Source organism: Corvus kubaryi, unplaced genomic scaffold, assembly GCF_017639235.1.
Source record: "Corvus kubaryi isolate FWS band 111438036 unplaced genomic scaffold, C.kubaryi_AGA036_p1.0 37398, whole genome shotgun sequence".
Lineage (NCBI taxonomy): Eukaryota > Metazoa > Chordata > Aves > Passeriformes > Corvidae > Corvus > Corvus kubaryi.
In genome coordinates this window covers 5,534,162-5,550,154 of record NW_024581137.1, presented here as the reverse complement: position 1 = coordinate 5,550,154, position 15,993 = coordinate 5,534,162, and the positions used below count along the sequence as shown (strand labels likewise).

General features: G+C 37.0%; 1 protein-coding gene across 4 annotated transcripts in view; it reads right to left on the bottom strand.

The window, feature by feature from the left end:
- Positions 1 to 15,993, bottom strand: part of SUGCT (succinyl-CoA:glutarate-CoA transferase) — a 346,592-nt gene that overhangs the window by 184,194 nt on the left and 146,405 nt on the right. For 2 of the 4 annotated variants that reach the window (XM_042044439.1, XM_042044440.1), the window contains one exon: positions 13,955 to 14,057. In XM_042044439.1, coding sequence (XP_041900373.1) covers positions 13,955 to 14,057 — 103 coding nt within the window. Of the gene's footprint in view, positions 1 to 12,078; positions 13,111 to 13,954; positions 14,058 to 15,993 lie in introns of those variants that run through there. The other 2 variants (XM_042044441.1, XM_042044442.1) reach the window with 2 other exon arrangements.

Sequence of the window (15,993 nt, the reverse complement as noted above, 5' to 3'; positions counted from 1 at the left end):
TTCTGAGGTTATTTAGATGGTCAGTTAGACAGCTACATCGATTAAGATTGCAGCACTGGCTTTTGCTCCTTTGATTTGACAAAGGCCAAACTGATGCAAAGCCAATAATCTCAAAGAGAGTACAACTACAGTGTGAGGAGTGCATGTGTTGCTTTTGAAGCAGCAGAAGGCTAGTATCCACAGAATTTGGTGTGTTCAAAACAAAAATTCACTTACAACTGCCAAGAAGTTTGGAAAAACTGTTTTGTATTGTGAAATCACAGTGACAGTTCTTACTACACCCTCTCTTAGATGACTTGCGAAGATATAAACTATCTCTATGTGCTTTCATTTCATGCTTATTTTTCCATCACTCATCTAAAAAGTGAAGGAAAACATACACAGTGAGAATGAATGCATTTGCATTTTGCTCTAAAATAGGAAATATGCATGGATTGAAAAGTCTTGTAGAAGACCAAACATGTCACAAGAACATATAATTTGCTTTTATTTTTATAAACCTGCTTCCGATAAAGTCAGATATCTACTTGATTAGCAATTGCCCTAGTCTTGCTGTGCCTTTAATTTTAATTACAATAGCTGTTTGGCTGAGAATCATTGTCATTTTTTAGATTCTGAAAGGGCATATTCAGAGGATAAAGACGTGAAAGCATGTTACAGAAATTTCCAAATATTTTGAAATTTCACTGTGGAGACACTAAATGTCACCTTCTTTTAATAACACATATTTATAAATGACACTAGTTTTAGCAGTGTATTTACTGAAGTTAGGCCTTAAGACAAAGAAAAGGCAATTAAAGAAATATCAGTCTATATCAAGAATATATATTGTGTTTCAAATCCTTAGAAATCCTCAAGTATGCACTCCTATTAAATGCATATTCTTACACCCTAAAAATAAGAATGTTTAACACTGAAAAATCCAACAGGTTCTTGCAATCAATAGGGCTGGCCATGCAAAGTATAACTCTTTTCAAATATTACAGTTTATGGTGGAGATTAAGCAATACAGAATACTATATCAACAGAACTTAAGTTCCATCTAGGATATACCATGCAATAGGGTAAGTTGGGTATAAATGCTACATCCAGAAAATACGTATTATACAGACAGTTAAACATAAGTTTCAGATTTAGTATTAAGTTCACAAGGGAAATGTTAAAAACAAAGAGTCAATAGTTAGAAAAATACCTAAAGATGAAAAGCAATGCCATGAAAGTAGTAGGAAAGTATCTGTATTCTGTTAACATGTCTTCGTATCAGGGTATACAGAAGAATCAAAAATGGGCAGTGCAATTTTCTACTCTAGTTTTCAACATGAAAGAAATCACATATCCAAAACCAGTTCAGTAAAGTCATGGAAAGATGGGGGATTCCTAAGTCTTTTAAATCATAAGGGACAATAACAACATAGGAATTGCGGGGGAGAAAAGGGAGGTAATGTTTGCACACTCAAATTGTCAGTAAATATTCTTCTCACTTCACAATTTTTCAGGGGAATCAGGAAAGAGGGAGATTTTCACAAAATCTGTTATTACATAACTGATTTAAAGAGTTTCTCAAACTCAAAGCCTGTATCTTGATGACTGGCACAGAGACCAACTGTTTTAGAGAAATAGGTGTATTGAGCATCACAGGAAGGAGTAGAAAAATCTCAACTTCTCTTCCTCATTTGTGAACCTGTGCAAATACAGTATCTGGAAGAACAAGATTTGCAGATAAAAAATGGCATTTCTGCTCATGTCTGCTTTGGGTGTGACTTGAGGACTGAAGGAAAATTCGTTACAATTTCCTGTTCTATGCCAAGAGAGCATCAGACTACATTTAAGAGAAGGCTCTCTTCAAAACCCAGCTCATGGAAACACATAGCAACCCCTCAAAACGGCCCTCCCAGGTTGTCAGCCTGACTCTTGAAACTCTCTGATCATCAATCCATACAGTTGATCACAGATGCATATGGTGTTTGCAACACTGGTAGACAAACACAAGAGAGAAACTTAGCAGTTTTTGTTTTTAAAGAGGATTTTTTTTACTTACTGTTTTTTCTTAGAAATTAAACTGTGATCCATAGTGTAAATACCATCTGCTTGGCATCTCAATTTATTCTTTTGTCTTTCTCTTATCATTTGTAAACTTGGTTTCAAATTACTGACTTCTGTCTTCTCTCACATGTGAATCAGGATCTCATATTGAATACTACCATTAATCACCTTTAATACACTACCTTCACATTGCGGTGACCTTTCATGTCATTTCATTTTAATGTTCTTATTCTGTGAGCTATGAGGAGTTTCAGGTGTCTCCATAAACAATTAAAATTCAGCTGGATCATCCCAAAGTTCTGTCTGTAAATCTGATCAAGATCTAGCTTGTTGTTGTTTGGGGTTTTTCAATTAACAATAAACCTGGATTGTTTTTCAGGACTTAAAAAAAGTTTTGAAGATCATCATCCCAGTTCAACAACATTAATCAAGATTTATATGTAATTTAACAGGAGTTTTACCCTTAAAACATATACTACAAAATTACACCATTTTTTATTTAAATTGTTATAATTAAATGCTAAGGCTGCTAACTCGCCAAATAAAATTGTGTGAAGAAAATTTCAGCATGTGGCTGGCTGCTCTGAGTGTTGAGATCTGAATGCTATAGGCAGTTTTAAACTTAGAATGAATTCTTTAAATCAATGGTTATGTTCCTGGCCTCGCTGGCCATGCACAGTGAGGAAACACTTCCTGCTTCCTCGTCAACTGTCTACTTGAATCATACTAGAAACCTACATGAAACCACTCAGAGATGAGTGAGAAAATGGCAATGACAGAGAAAGCTTACCTGACTGATTAATGCCTTTCTGTGGTGGTTGGAACTCTGTATCTTCAACTACTCACTCCTACTCAGCCTATATACTGGTCTTCTCACGGCTCAGATATTTCTCCTTGTTAGTAAGAGGCATAAAACTAAACAGTACATTTTCTTTAAATGTCATTGCATAACTACAATGTAAAATAAACGTCAGCATCTCATCTGAAAATACCACCTTTTTTTTCAGCAATTAGTGGGACTCCAAGATGAACTTAGGCTAATGAGTGCAGGAAATCTTGTAATTTCAGTATGACAGGTCATAGCTTGAACTAAGATTTTTAAATCCACTTGAGCACTCAGGTTAAGCAACTGCAGACCAAATGATAAGTAAAGCCTGATTTGCAGAGTTTCTGCAGTTTCAGCACAGTTTTTGTTGTTGTCATTGGCTTTTCCATTTTATTTTCTTCCTTGCTGGAACACATATATCATCATCTGTAGCTACTACCATTTGAGAGATTCTGTGTGGTGGCCGGTTAGCCTGTGGCACAAGGGACAGAGAGAGCTCTTGGTAAGACAGTCTCTGGTGGCAGAGACTTAGCGGTCCTAGGGAAGGAAAGACGCCTCTCCCAGAATGCCATGTTCTGTTATGGTAATCTATCCCAGTTCTGTGTTCGTGGTTGGATGTTACCCCTTGCCCCTCGTCACTCCCCCAGAGCTTCCCCACTGGTCCTCGTTCCCTAGTCCCGCCTTTTCCCCGCCCCTGGATAAAATCCTGAGTTCAGCATTGTTTTGGTCCTTGCCTCTGGAATCTTTCACAGTGTGAAGCAACAAACTGCTCCTGTGGAACACCATGCAAAGAACCTTCCTGCCTCTTTGCCGCCGACAATATTACTGAAGCTATCCATGCGTTTGTGCGTGCATGCGTGTACCCTACAGAGCCAGACAGAGACAGGAATAATTCTGGAATATGTATTCTCCAGAATATCATTAGTATTTTCATGCCTACAAAACTTAACTCACGCTACAAAGCTTCACCATGCTACTTATAAATAGATTAGTTTTTAAACAATTAAGTAATAAAGACCAAGGATAAAATCTAGCCTTTATGGTCTCTGAGAGAGACAAAAAAAATCTCCAGGCTGTGTTCAAATGAACACCAAGAAAACTTGGTGGCATTTATTTTGAAAAAATAAAAATACCATAAGAAACATTAAAAACAACCCTTTGTTCAAGGGAGTTATACTGAAGCATGTCTAAAATTTAGTCTGAAATCCCAGTGTTTAATATTGATTCTACTAAAAAATTGCTTAGTAAATGAAGTCACATCTACTTAAGAAAAAATTTTTAAAACAAAAAATGGTGTTTTCTTTCTTGATTTGATATACTTATTTGAGTCAGGCAACCAATAGCCATAGATAGTCTCACAATTTCTATACTGTGGGGAAAGCAAAGAACACCTGTTTAAACTCAGTACTATTTTGTGATGATGATTCAGTGAATGCTCAGATTAAAAAAAAAGTAAAATCAACTTCTAAAGAATCAATTACTTCAGCATATAAACTGACTTCAGACTGAGAGACTTGATGAGATAGACATATACTTCTATTCCCTTCTTTCCCATACATGTAACAGTCTTAACGCTCATCAAACTTCACATAAATGCAAAAACTGGGTTAATTAAAAATTCTTTTTTGACCCCACAGTTACAGTTTATACAAACAGAAATGAGGGCTGGCCTTACACTCTGTAGGGGACTTCTTAGAACTTATGCATCATCTAGCTCAGTGTATCAAAGTTTGATGGCCTTATCCTGAGCATACTCTGGTAGTGTGATGTGGATACAAAAATGCTGCTAGTAAGGATTTTCTTGCTATTTTCTAAGTCCGTGAGAGACTTTTCTCTCTCACAGAAGAGGTAGCAGAGTTCTGTAAACAACCAAACACCTGCAACCTTGAGAAGCCTTGTTTATGGTACAGTAGAAAAATATTTTGATAATGGATGTTTTAGGATTTTAGCCAATCACCCCCAAGGGGTGGCTGATCCTTGTCCAATTAGACTATGAAGAAAAAAGTCTATAAAAGAGTTTGTAAAATAATTAAATAAATCAATCTTGCTGCACAGTTCCTGCCTCCTGGATCTTCTCTCCTCCTCCCTACGGCTGTGGGACACAGTAATATACCCTAGGGCATTTTTTAATAGTGTGAGACACCAAATACAAATTCTTTGAAACCAACTGATGCCACTTTGATGAGCTGCAAGATTAGGGAACCAGTGTGTAACTCCTGCAAGTACAGAAACTAATCCAAGAGTTTGAGGCACGAGGGACATGTTATAGGCTCCTAACACTGAGGCCTAACAAAGACTGTGAGGTTTCAAAAATAGGCTCTTTGCTTCATACCCAAGCATGGCTTTTTGACAGGTGTCCTTCTAGAAGGAAATGCCCAGAAAGGCTAGGTGACTCTTCATGTCCTTGAACAGCCATGACTGCAATGTAATTTTTAAACACAACTGAGTATTTTATGAGAGTAAATCTCTTTTTTGAGAACTTAATATTCTCCATAACAAACATAGATCACGCTTTTCTCAGTGAAAATAGTATTAGCTAAAGACATACCATTCATATATATACACACTTAAAAGGGCACTGTAAAAGCATTGCTCCTAAGCATTACTTGCTTGCTTGCGCAGAGAAAATGCAGTGCAATCTAAGTGCATGCTCAACTTACTTCCCGTCAGGCTCCTCCATCAATCAGTAAAGATGTTCAAAAGTGGTTTTATTTCTCAGAAGGTCTTATTTTAATATACATCAGTTAAATCACATGATAAAGAATTTAATTTGCCAACTTCTCTGGTACTCTCACATGAGAAGTTATACTTTCCAGAAGCATAACTATTGAGTCTTAACTCTGCTTCTCAGAGTTCCAATGTCATGGCCAAGAAGCCAAAATATAGAAAATTAAGGATAACCCACCATGTCAGGTTTTTCAGCTATTTTAACAATATGACATTTTTCAGGTGCTCAAAAAATACTTTAAACAGTTTCATTTACATCTGTGAGGACTCAGAACTGCTACGTATTTTGCATACAGCATCACAAGGTAGGTACTCAAAACATGAGGCACACACATGAAATGACCTTTTAATATTTTGATTGAAGTGACTTATCAAAACCCCAAAACCATATGGGAACTGTGTGGCAGATGCAGGAAGAGATTCCTGTCTGGCATTCAACTTCTATAAAAAGGAAGCTATATTTCTGCAACTTCCTACCTCTTTCACTTCTTTTTATACTCTGAATCAAATGAATTAAGAATTTGACAGACAACAACTTGGTTCAGAAGGCAGACTAAATGCCCTCCTAATCAGTCAATGATCAGTCAAGTCCATCCTGCATGCTTCAGGAAGACGGTATAGCAGAAAGACATTACCTGTTTTAAAAATACCACTATGTGTATGAATTAGAGGTTCTACTGTAAAGTTGGTGGTGAATTCTCATGTTGGTGTTATTTATTGTAGCATTTTTTAGAAATCAAAATTCAAGCACAGAAAAACCCTAAACATTTGATCTATTGTAGTTAGACAATTTCTTATCTAGGTCTCAAGCAAAACTGGCACCTTTCGGCTCAAGAAATTCATAAAGGACATGTGGAACATGTGGCAGCAGGTGAAAGCATGCACTGTGTGGGACTCCAGCCCTCTATACTAATAGCCAGCTTCTTTCCACTAACCTTAAAAACACAGAACACAAAAGGGCATGTCTATGACACTGCCATCGACTTTCTGCTCAAGTTTCTTGGAGAAACAACTAATTCTCTAAAATGGAGCAGAAGAGCTCCCAGGCAAAAACTAGCTGTCAGAATATGTTGATATAGTAAAAATACCCATATTTCTGGAAGCTTGTTATCCCCCATTAGTGGGTCATTTTACCAGAAATGTTTCCAATGTACTTGAGATTTAAGCAGACAACCAGCACTGGAAATTCTGTACAGCTAAAGGCAAGCAAAAACAAAACCTCATAACAGAAATTGTTGAGCTACCCCTTTGTAGAGGGAGATAAAATGGAATTGAGCTACAGGCTGTGGGGTGTGCCTGCAGAACACCATGGCAGCACAAAGAAGCTTGTCTCTGCCTGACCTTGGGGGGAAAAAAATGCCACGTGGCAGATGCCCTATGGAGAGAAGCCTGCCGGAGGAGTGAACTGCATGTGATCACCCCCCATACAAGGACATTAAAGTGTGTTGCTGACGTGGCAATGTGTCATAGGTCGTTTACTGAAAAATACCATACAAAGAAAGAAATACCATGTCTTGAAAAAGTATATAAAAACAGTTTGCTTTTCTCAATAAAAGTCTCAGTATCTTCACCAACCTGAGTCCGTGCAATCAGTCACCACATCCTTTCACTATTATTTTTCTTATCTAGACAGTAGTTGTGTATTAAATAAGTGTACAGACAAAATCTTGTCATTAACATAAACATACAGGTTTTCTTCAAGACTTCTCCACTATAAGCTCTCCATGAGTCATTGTAACAGAGGCAGGCCATGCACAAACATGGCACAGTCACGGACCAGATTTCACTACAGCCAAAATTTAAAACACATTTCCTATTACAATAGTCCTCATACCAAAATACAAGTGCTGTTTCATTTTGAGACTTTCCTATAACATCAGAATATAGAACTCTCTCATACTGCATGTATATTGCATAATTGTGTATATGTGAAAATCACATACTACAAACAGTATTGGAATTGGATTTTCCATTTTACTTCTTCAAAATACATTCTATTTCTTAATCCATTCCCCTTTAGAACAGAATCTACTTATATAAAATACCTACAGGCCAAAAGCTTGGAAACATTTGTAATTTAGTTTAAAAGAGCTACTCTTGAAAAAATTAAAGGGTTGGGTATGGCTGGTGGTGTGGTGTTTTTCCATTGCACAGAATTTAAAAATCGAAGTAAAGATTTGTCTTGAAACACCAAAGCCAGGCATTGCACGTTTTCAAGTTAGCAAGAGAGGCATGAATACAGCTGAATTTCTGATTCAAAGTACAGTTTAATTTTAGACGTGTTCATCCAGATGTTTCACTTTCAATGAATTGGCATTTTTAAATGTAAAAACATTCCATCGTAAGATTTCCAACCAGTTTTAGTACTTATTTAATAGACACATGCAAAATTTAATTCCTCCTTTTGTCTGTTAGGAGGTACTTCCAGACATACCATATTACCTCAGGCCTTCAATCAGCTGCTTTTCAGCTGCAGAAACTTCTACATGTAAAAAGCTTCCCTATAGTATTATGGACATGAATATAATTTCATTTGGCTTGGGACAGCCCTCAATATGCCACAAAAGTCTATTTCTACAAAGTATAACAACTAAAATATGGTCATATTAAAAAACCAAACCCAACAGCAAACAAAAATAACCCTCAACCATAATCAAACCCAAACCTGCACCAAAACCCACAAAATTAAAAAAACCCAACCAAAACACAACAAAAAACCACCACCAAAACAAAAACACCCTGCACATTTTATAACTTCTGATGTTTTATATGTTCACAATACCAAATGTAGAAGCTTTAACCAGATGCTAGGAAATTTTTGCCAGGATACATATGAAATGACTTCCTAAATAAGAGACAACTTGAAGGTTAATGAAAAAAAAACAAACTACCACCTTCATAAGTTTCCACAAATAATAAACTTAAAACATCAAATAATTGCCAGCTATCAGATATTTCAATACTCAACTTATTGTGACTTTTTTTTCTGAGGCATATTCAGAGAAATGGCTAAAGGGACTGTAATGGCCTTCTGGGACAGGAAGACTAAGGTTTCTGTAAAAAATGTTAAATTAATTTTTATAGTGATGCAAAGTCAGGGAAGGGTTGTTAAGGGATGGCCTCTTGCCACAGGGTGGAGTTTTGTTATGGTATCCTTTTAGAGTCTGCAGGTGTTTGGCAGGAGCTGAAATCAGGGCCAGCTGTGATATTTCAGCTCTGATATTTCCCTCCCCATATTTCTCAGAAGTGATGCATCAGGATGATGTCTTACACCTGATGTACTCAACTTGTGTGGTATGAGTGTAACTGTTGGGGGGGGCATGGGGGAAGTGCCACTGCATGGTTTTCATTTTATTTTCAGCTGACAACATTCACATAGTAAAACTCATCAACATGAATGGATTTAATATAGTAAAACACCAGATTACAATTTATTAAACTGCCCATTTTTTCTGGGTTGTTTTGTTGCTTCCTGTATATGCTTAATTAAAGTAAGAACACTGTATAAAAGAATGTTGAAAGAAATTACAGTGCAAAAAAGGGGAGGGCAATGTTCTAAAGAAAAACACCCAACCTTCAGTCGCCTCACTTAATCAGCAAAGATCTTTTTTCTTGCATACTTAGCTCCAGTACAGTGCATACCTGGTTTTGTTTTGTTTTATCTTATGGGAGAATTTGAATAGTTTCTATTAAAAATGGTATTCTCTTTTAAGTTTGTTTTGTTTGGAAAGCTTCAAACCACATTGTATTTCATACACATATTCCCCGGGGTATGTTAAATGGGACCATACTGAGATCACTCATAAGATTTTTAAATGTTTTAAGAATTCTTTTAATGTTTGTACTATCTTGGCCTGGTTAAAAGAGCACATTTTTTTTAATAGTTTTTTAAAGTTACACTATATAAATTTTCATTAAAATAGTCTATACTGTACTATTAAGCATTTGTAAGAACTTTCACAAACATTCCTTTCTCCCTCACATTTTTAAGAAATTTGTTCCTTTAACTAGTCAATCTCCTTTTTCTCTCAGCTGTTTTATCCATATATGCACAAGTACACACATATGTCTATCCACAGACTGATTGACTTAGCAGTACAAATGCCTGTGGTATTCATTTTAACTTTACAAATGAATAAAAGATTATAATCAGTGGAAAAAGTGGACATTTCACTCCATCCATGGAAAAACAGTATCACCTGGCACTGCAACTTAGTAAGAAATTTCCTGGTTTTTGGCAGTTCACAGAGTACAATTGAAACTGTTAATGATATTAACAAAATGTCCTGGGATCAAAAAATATGTTGTTTTATCTCAGTTTATAGAAGGAGTTATACAAGCCACTCTCAGCCTTCAGTGCTCTGTGGTCCTTTCAGTTAAAATAAAATTTGAAAACACAACCCACCTGTAGCCAATTGAGTTCCATTAGACTATTTCAGTCATCTCCTATAGTTGTCTTTCCCCCTGCTTCCTCACGCGTGCTTGTAGCCATCCCTAGCATTATTCCAGCCCCCTTCCAGGATTTCTGTCTTCATCTAGTACCAGCCTAGAGCACCCTTTAGAGCATTACTGACAGCTGAGCTGACATCCATGCAGTGCATCTTGGTCACTAATGGTGCAAGACTACACTTACCGTGAAAGGTGTTTGCATTATGGATATAAAAATCCAAAGATCAAAGAGGAAGATAATGACAATAAATGAAGTAAATAAAATGTTTAGATCCAATCCTGATGGTAACACACAAAACGGAAGATGTTAGCAAAGCCTCTGTATTATCTATTAGATAAGAGTTGGGCTAAATTGAAGTATCATTGGGTTTGATGTTTTTCTGGAGTCTTCGCAACAGTTGAAAGCAAATGGTGATGAGAAACAGATTACTGTGTTATGATAAACTCTTTAATTTTACATAACACTGTTTGAACATGTTGTTATACAGTACCAGTATGCATGGTTATCAAATGCAAGTTGAGTGACATCTTTCTTAGAATTTTATTTTCTGATCTAAACTGAGTCTGAGAAAACCACCTTATAATGGGAGCACTGGGAAGAATTATTATGAAGTTTTCATACGTGATGACTGGGTTCAGGTTTACACATAAGAAAATGGGTGGATTGATGAATAAGTGGATGAAGAATTGATTGGATAGTTACATCCAGAAGGTATGGCCCAATGTCTCAGTGAGACATTATATTGGTGACAAGTGGTATCATACCCTCAGGGGCACTTACTGGGACCAGTGCTATTTAACATCTTCATCAAAGGGATCAAGTGCACCCTCAGCAAGTTTACAGATGATACCAAGCTGAGTGGTACAGTTGACACACCTGAAATATGGGATGCCATCCAGAGGGACTCACACAAGCTCGAGAAGTGGGCCCACGGAAACATCACAAGGTTCAACAAAGCCAAGTCCAAAGTTCTATACCTGGATTAAGGCAACCCTCAGGATTAATATGGGATGGGGCATGAGAAGATTGAGAGCAGCCCTGCCCTGCCAAGAACAAATACAGGGAATTGGTGGAGCCTCTCATCCACCAATTCCTGCCTCTCATCTGGAATGCAATCACACATGAGAAGTGTGTGATTGCATTCCAGAAAGTGAAACATGTCCTAGGCTGCATCAAAGGAAGTGTGCCCAGCCTGTCAAGAGAGAGATCCTCCCCTACTCTGCTCTCATAAGACCCCACCTGGAGTATTGTGTCCAGCTCTGGGGTCCACAGTATAGGAAGGAGTGAGTTGGAGGAGTCCAGAGGAGTTCTGTGAAGATGATCAGAGGGCTGGATGAAGTACCTCTCCAATGAGGAAAGGCTGAGAGAACTGGGAATGCTCATCCGAGAAAAGAGAAGGCTCTGTGGATTCCCTGTTGTGGCCTTTCAGTACTTGAAATGGGACTATGAAAATTGTTGGCGGGACCTGTTGTGATACTACAAGGGTTAATGATTCTGAATGGGAAAAAGGTCAATTTAGATTAACTATAGTAAAATTTTTTACAATGAGGCTTGGAAAATACTGGAACAGATTGCCCAGATAGGTGGTAGATGCCCCATCCCTGAAAATATTCAAAATCAAGCTGCATGGGGCTCCTGAGCAACCTGATCTTGTTGAAGATACACCTGAAGATGGCAGGGTTGTTGTAGTAGATGACCTTGGAAAGGTCCTTTCCAACTCAAAATATTCTATGATTCTATGAAAAATCTTGCTGTGATTAGAGTATGTTCTTGTTGGTGGGTGCTGGTTTTCTGTTGGGGTCTCCTCTCCCCGCCGTGTAGCCCTGGGAGAGGGGCCCTGAGGGGACAGACACGGGGTTTCCCTGCCCCTGCTCAGCCTCGTTCCCATTGGTTGGTTTGTGTTCCCTGCGCGGGCAGAAGGACCCTTGGTCCGGTGACTGGAACAGTTCCTCGGCAGAGCCCCGGCCATGCGGCTGGAGAAATAAACATCTCTGAAACAGCTATCAAGAATCTGTCTGTCCATATATATTTCCTTTCCACGGGACGCCTGGTTTGGTATATGCATGTTGCAGGATCCCCACTGCAACAGTTTTCCCCTATTATAACTTGGATTTCATAGTACAGAGGATGCCTAGAATACAGTCTCTCAGGTGATAAACTTCTTCGCCAGTCAGACAGTCTCAGTCTTCTTTTTTTCCCTGCTTCCTTTGAACTGAAAATGCCTGTGAGAAAATGCTTCTTTCAGAAATTAAATAAATGTGTAACATGCAGCTCTGCACAAATATTGGCGTTTAATTTCCGATAGCAATGTCTGGGTGCCATGTATTTCAGAGAAGGGTGTGGAAAAGATAAAGCTTTTCAAGCAGTTTCATGAGGAAGAGATTAGCATGCTGCTTTACAGGAAGATATTTTGAAACACATGCCATATCTAACTGCAAAGCACCATGATACCTTTTATAGATAAGCTAACTATGTCACGTAATAACCTGACATATATATATAATTATAATAAAATGTATGTGGAAATATTATTTAGGTGAATTCTAACAAGTGCAAGGCAGCCAAGATAACCTCTTTTCAATTTGGGAGGTAGTAGCCCATGACATATAATGTTTTAAAGGCAGTCTCTTTCAGAGTAGACTCAACTTCTTAAAATTCACAGCATCAAAAAAGCATCAAAAAAAAGCACAGAATATTTTTCCAATGTTGCCCCAAGTAAAGCCAAGTCTGAGTAAAATATTCTTGCTGTATGTTCTTCAAAGCCCAACCTTAATCCCTGTGAAAGTTATGAAGTGAAAAATTTGGCCCATGCATACTTTACGGCATGATACTACATCATTTTAAGGAGAAAGAGCATATTTATTTAATAAAAAAGATTCTTTCCCTGCAGTCACCTTACAAATATTATTTTATGCCTCTGACATATAATAATATTTATAACAAACATATTTGTTATAAACATATTCTTTTATGACAGAGATTTCTTTGCCTGCTCTTATTTTCCCAACACTACAATCACGACCATGACAAACACTTCAGACAGCAGACATGGACATGTACAAAACTGGAAGAAAAAACAAAAATAGTCAATGATCAATCATTTTTTCTTGTGATTCTCTTTAGTAAAAATCAACTTAGAGGAGATTCATCACACATTAGAATAGCCTTAAAATGCTCAGTCACAGTACTCAAGACAGTATAATTCAGTTTATCTTGGGCCTTTTAACCCATCCTAAACCAGAGGGTAAAAAGTAGGGGAGGCATCAGGGAATATGCAAATAAGATAACTCTACAGATACTAAAAAACAAAAATATTGTTTTTAATTAAGCATAGGTGTAATTCAGTGTAATATTTAACATTTAAAATAGATACATAGACGAACTGTTTTCAGCCAGTGAAACTACCAGGCCAAGAAAAGGTTACGATTCTTTCTTTATATAAATTTTGTGCTTCAGTTTTCTTTTTTCAGTCAAAATGTTGTCCATTTTTTCAAACAGAATTGATTTTGGTTATCCATACTCCATACAGAAAATTAGTTCTTTTGGGGCATCAAGAAGGTACTTTTCTGTGTATTTATGTGATAAACTGCAGTTACATACTATGCTATGGTTTCTTTCTCTGTTTTACCAGCCAGTTTTGAAACATAGACTCTCTACGTGAGACGTGGAATACCTATCGTTTAATTTGTTATGACAAAATCTGAGTTCCCAAGCATATAATTCATTTAAGGATCTGTATTTATTTCTTAATATGACATACTATTGGCTTAAACTCAATCTATCATAAACCTCTCAAATCCCATTTTAAAGTAGCCAAAATCAGGTCTGAGTGGCAGGCAAAGTGATCATTACTCAGCATTCATAAAACACATGTAATAATGTACAGAAGAGGCTTGGTGAGGACCAACCTGAGGATCCGAGAACACTTGCTGCATGTTGTTGATTGGGCCGTATGGAACCCCACGCCCTTCAAAGAGCTGCAACCATTCAGTCGTCGCTTTTTCTGAAAACCTGAGAGCAAATAAGAATGAATGTGGTTTCCACGCTGTACTTTCAGATTCTAAGAAATGTATACCATGTCTCCTCCCTCTCTCACTGCTTCTGTACTCCTCTTCACTGACTTCTTCCCAGTCAGTGAATAAAGTAACAAAAATGTACTACCTATGTTCTTCAGAAATGCAAAACCCAAAGACATTGGGGATAGAACACCTCTGAACTGACTTCTATTTCTATCCGATCATCTGAAGCAATCCAGGAATGATGTATTGAATACATCATAAATTTATCATCAGTTTCAAACAAGGATCAATGGGTTTCCTCCATTTCTTAATTATACTAATGTGTTTCACATCTGTTTTCCATCATGTACATATTTAACAACAAAAAGATACAGTGTGAGTACAAGTACCATACAATACTGCTCATTAAAAGCTGATCTAAAACACCATCAAAAACATACATCAGGATTAAAAACCACATTTTTAGGTCAGATAACAAGACTGATTACATATTTATTTGTTGTATGGTCACAAAACCTATCCTAAGGACATCCAGTTCAGCATGTATACACAGCGCCTATATGCTAGTGAACACATTGCTGCAGGTCTTTGTATCACATGCAAAAAGCTCATCTTATTTCTTTCTAAGCATTCAGTTACATAACTGATAACACCATTCTATTTCCCCTGTGTTTCTAGATAGTTTTTCTTTCCTAATCTGACTAGTAGAGTTGCATACATGAAGAAAACACACTGTTGAAACAATGTCATTCACTGAGAGATGGTATTTTCTGCAGTCATCTGGGATCCCAAATCAAAGGTGAACTTTCTTGGATATAGTATTTGAAATTTCAGGAAGATAAATACCACAGAGGTGTACCAGCTTATTAGAAATCAAAGATTGACTTCATGATACACCCAACACCAAAAAGAAATTAGATGTAATTTAAAGACCTGATCGAAATGAAATTAATAGAAACCTTTGAAAGGGACGCTCAATTACTAGTATTCAATAGCTACCAGTTTGCTGTTCCTTATGTGTAATTTGGAACAATATCAGTAACATTCAGCTTTACTTCTAGCACAAGTTATGGATGGTCCTTCCTCAGAGCTAGAAGCTTTATTCCTGAAGTAAAAAAATAATTCTAGAAGAAATGGAAGGAGCAATAAAAAAGAAAAATCAAAATAAAAGGCCTTAGAAGTGCAAAATGTATTATAAAATGAAGAATGACTCATGAAGAAATGAAGCATAATGCAGCATAGCTTCTAAAGAAAACAGATACAAGAATATTGCAACGTCTAATTATATGTAATGTACTTCAGTGAATATTAAAATTATTTCATTGTGAAGATGTAGCCAGCCATAAAGATAGCGCTGCTGTTGGACACATCTAGGGTCCATCCAATTTACCTAGAACCAGGTACATTGCATTGAAACTAGGGAAAAAGGTAACTCTAGAGAGGCAGATAACCTTCCTTCCTCAGTGACTGGAGCTATTAAGAAGCCATGATTTTAGTTTAAAGTACAGTTTGAAAACAATTCTCATAATCAATATATTCTTGTTATTCATAGCCTTCTATTATTAAGGTTTGGGGCTCAAACTACTGCGTAATATAAATGAGATTCACATGAAAAACTGTTTCACTTCAGTTATAGACGCTGTTTATATAAAACTCTGCTGTTCCCTGCTAGCAACGGAGATGGTTCATATTTCATGGCCCACTAACTCCCTTGTTATAAACGGAAAGCTTTTTTCAGCTACTACTTTTTGACGCCTCAAATTCTACTATCTCATTTCTAACAAGACAGGACAGCTACAAGAGGAATCTTGGACTCAACTTTATAACCATGGTGCTGAAGACCATCACTAAGAAATTATTTAATTCTTAATGTATGTATCAGCATTCAATTGATCTGTTGCTAATGAATAAGTCTTGCTATGTTATGT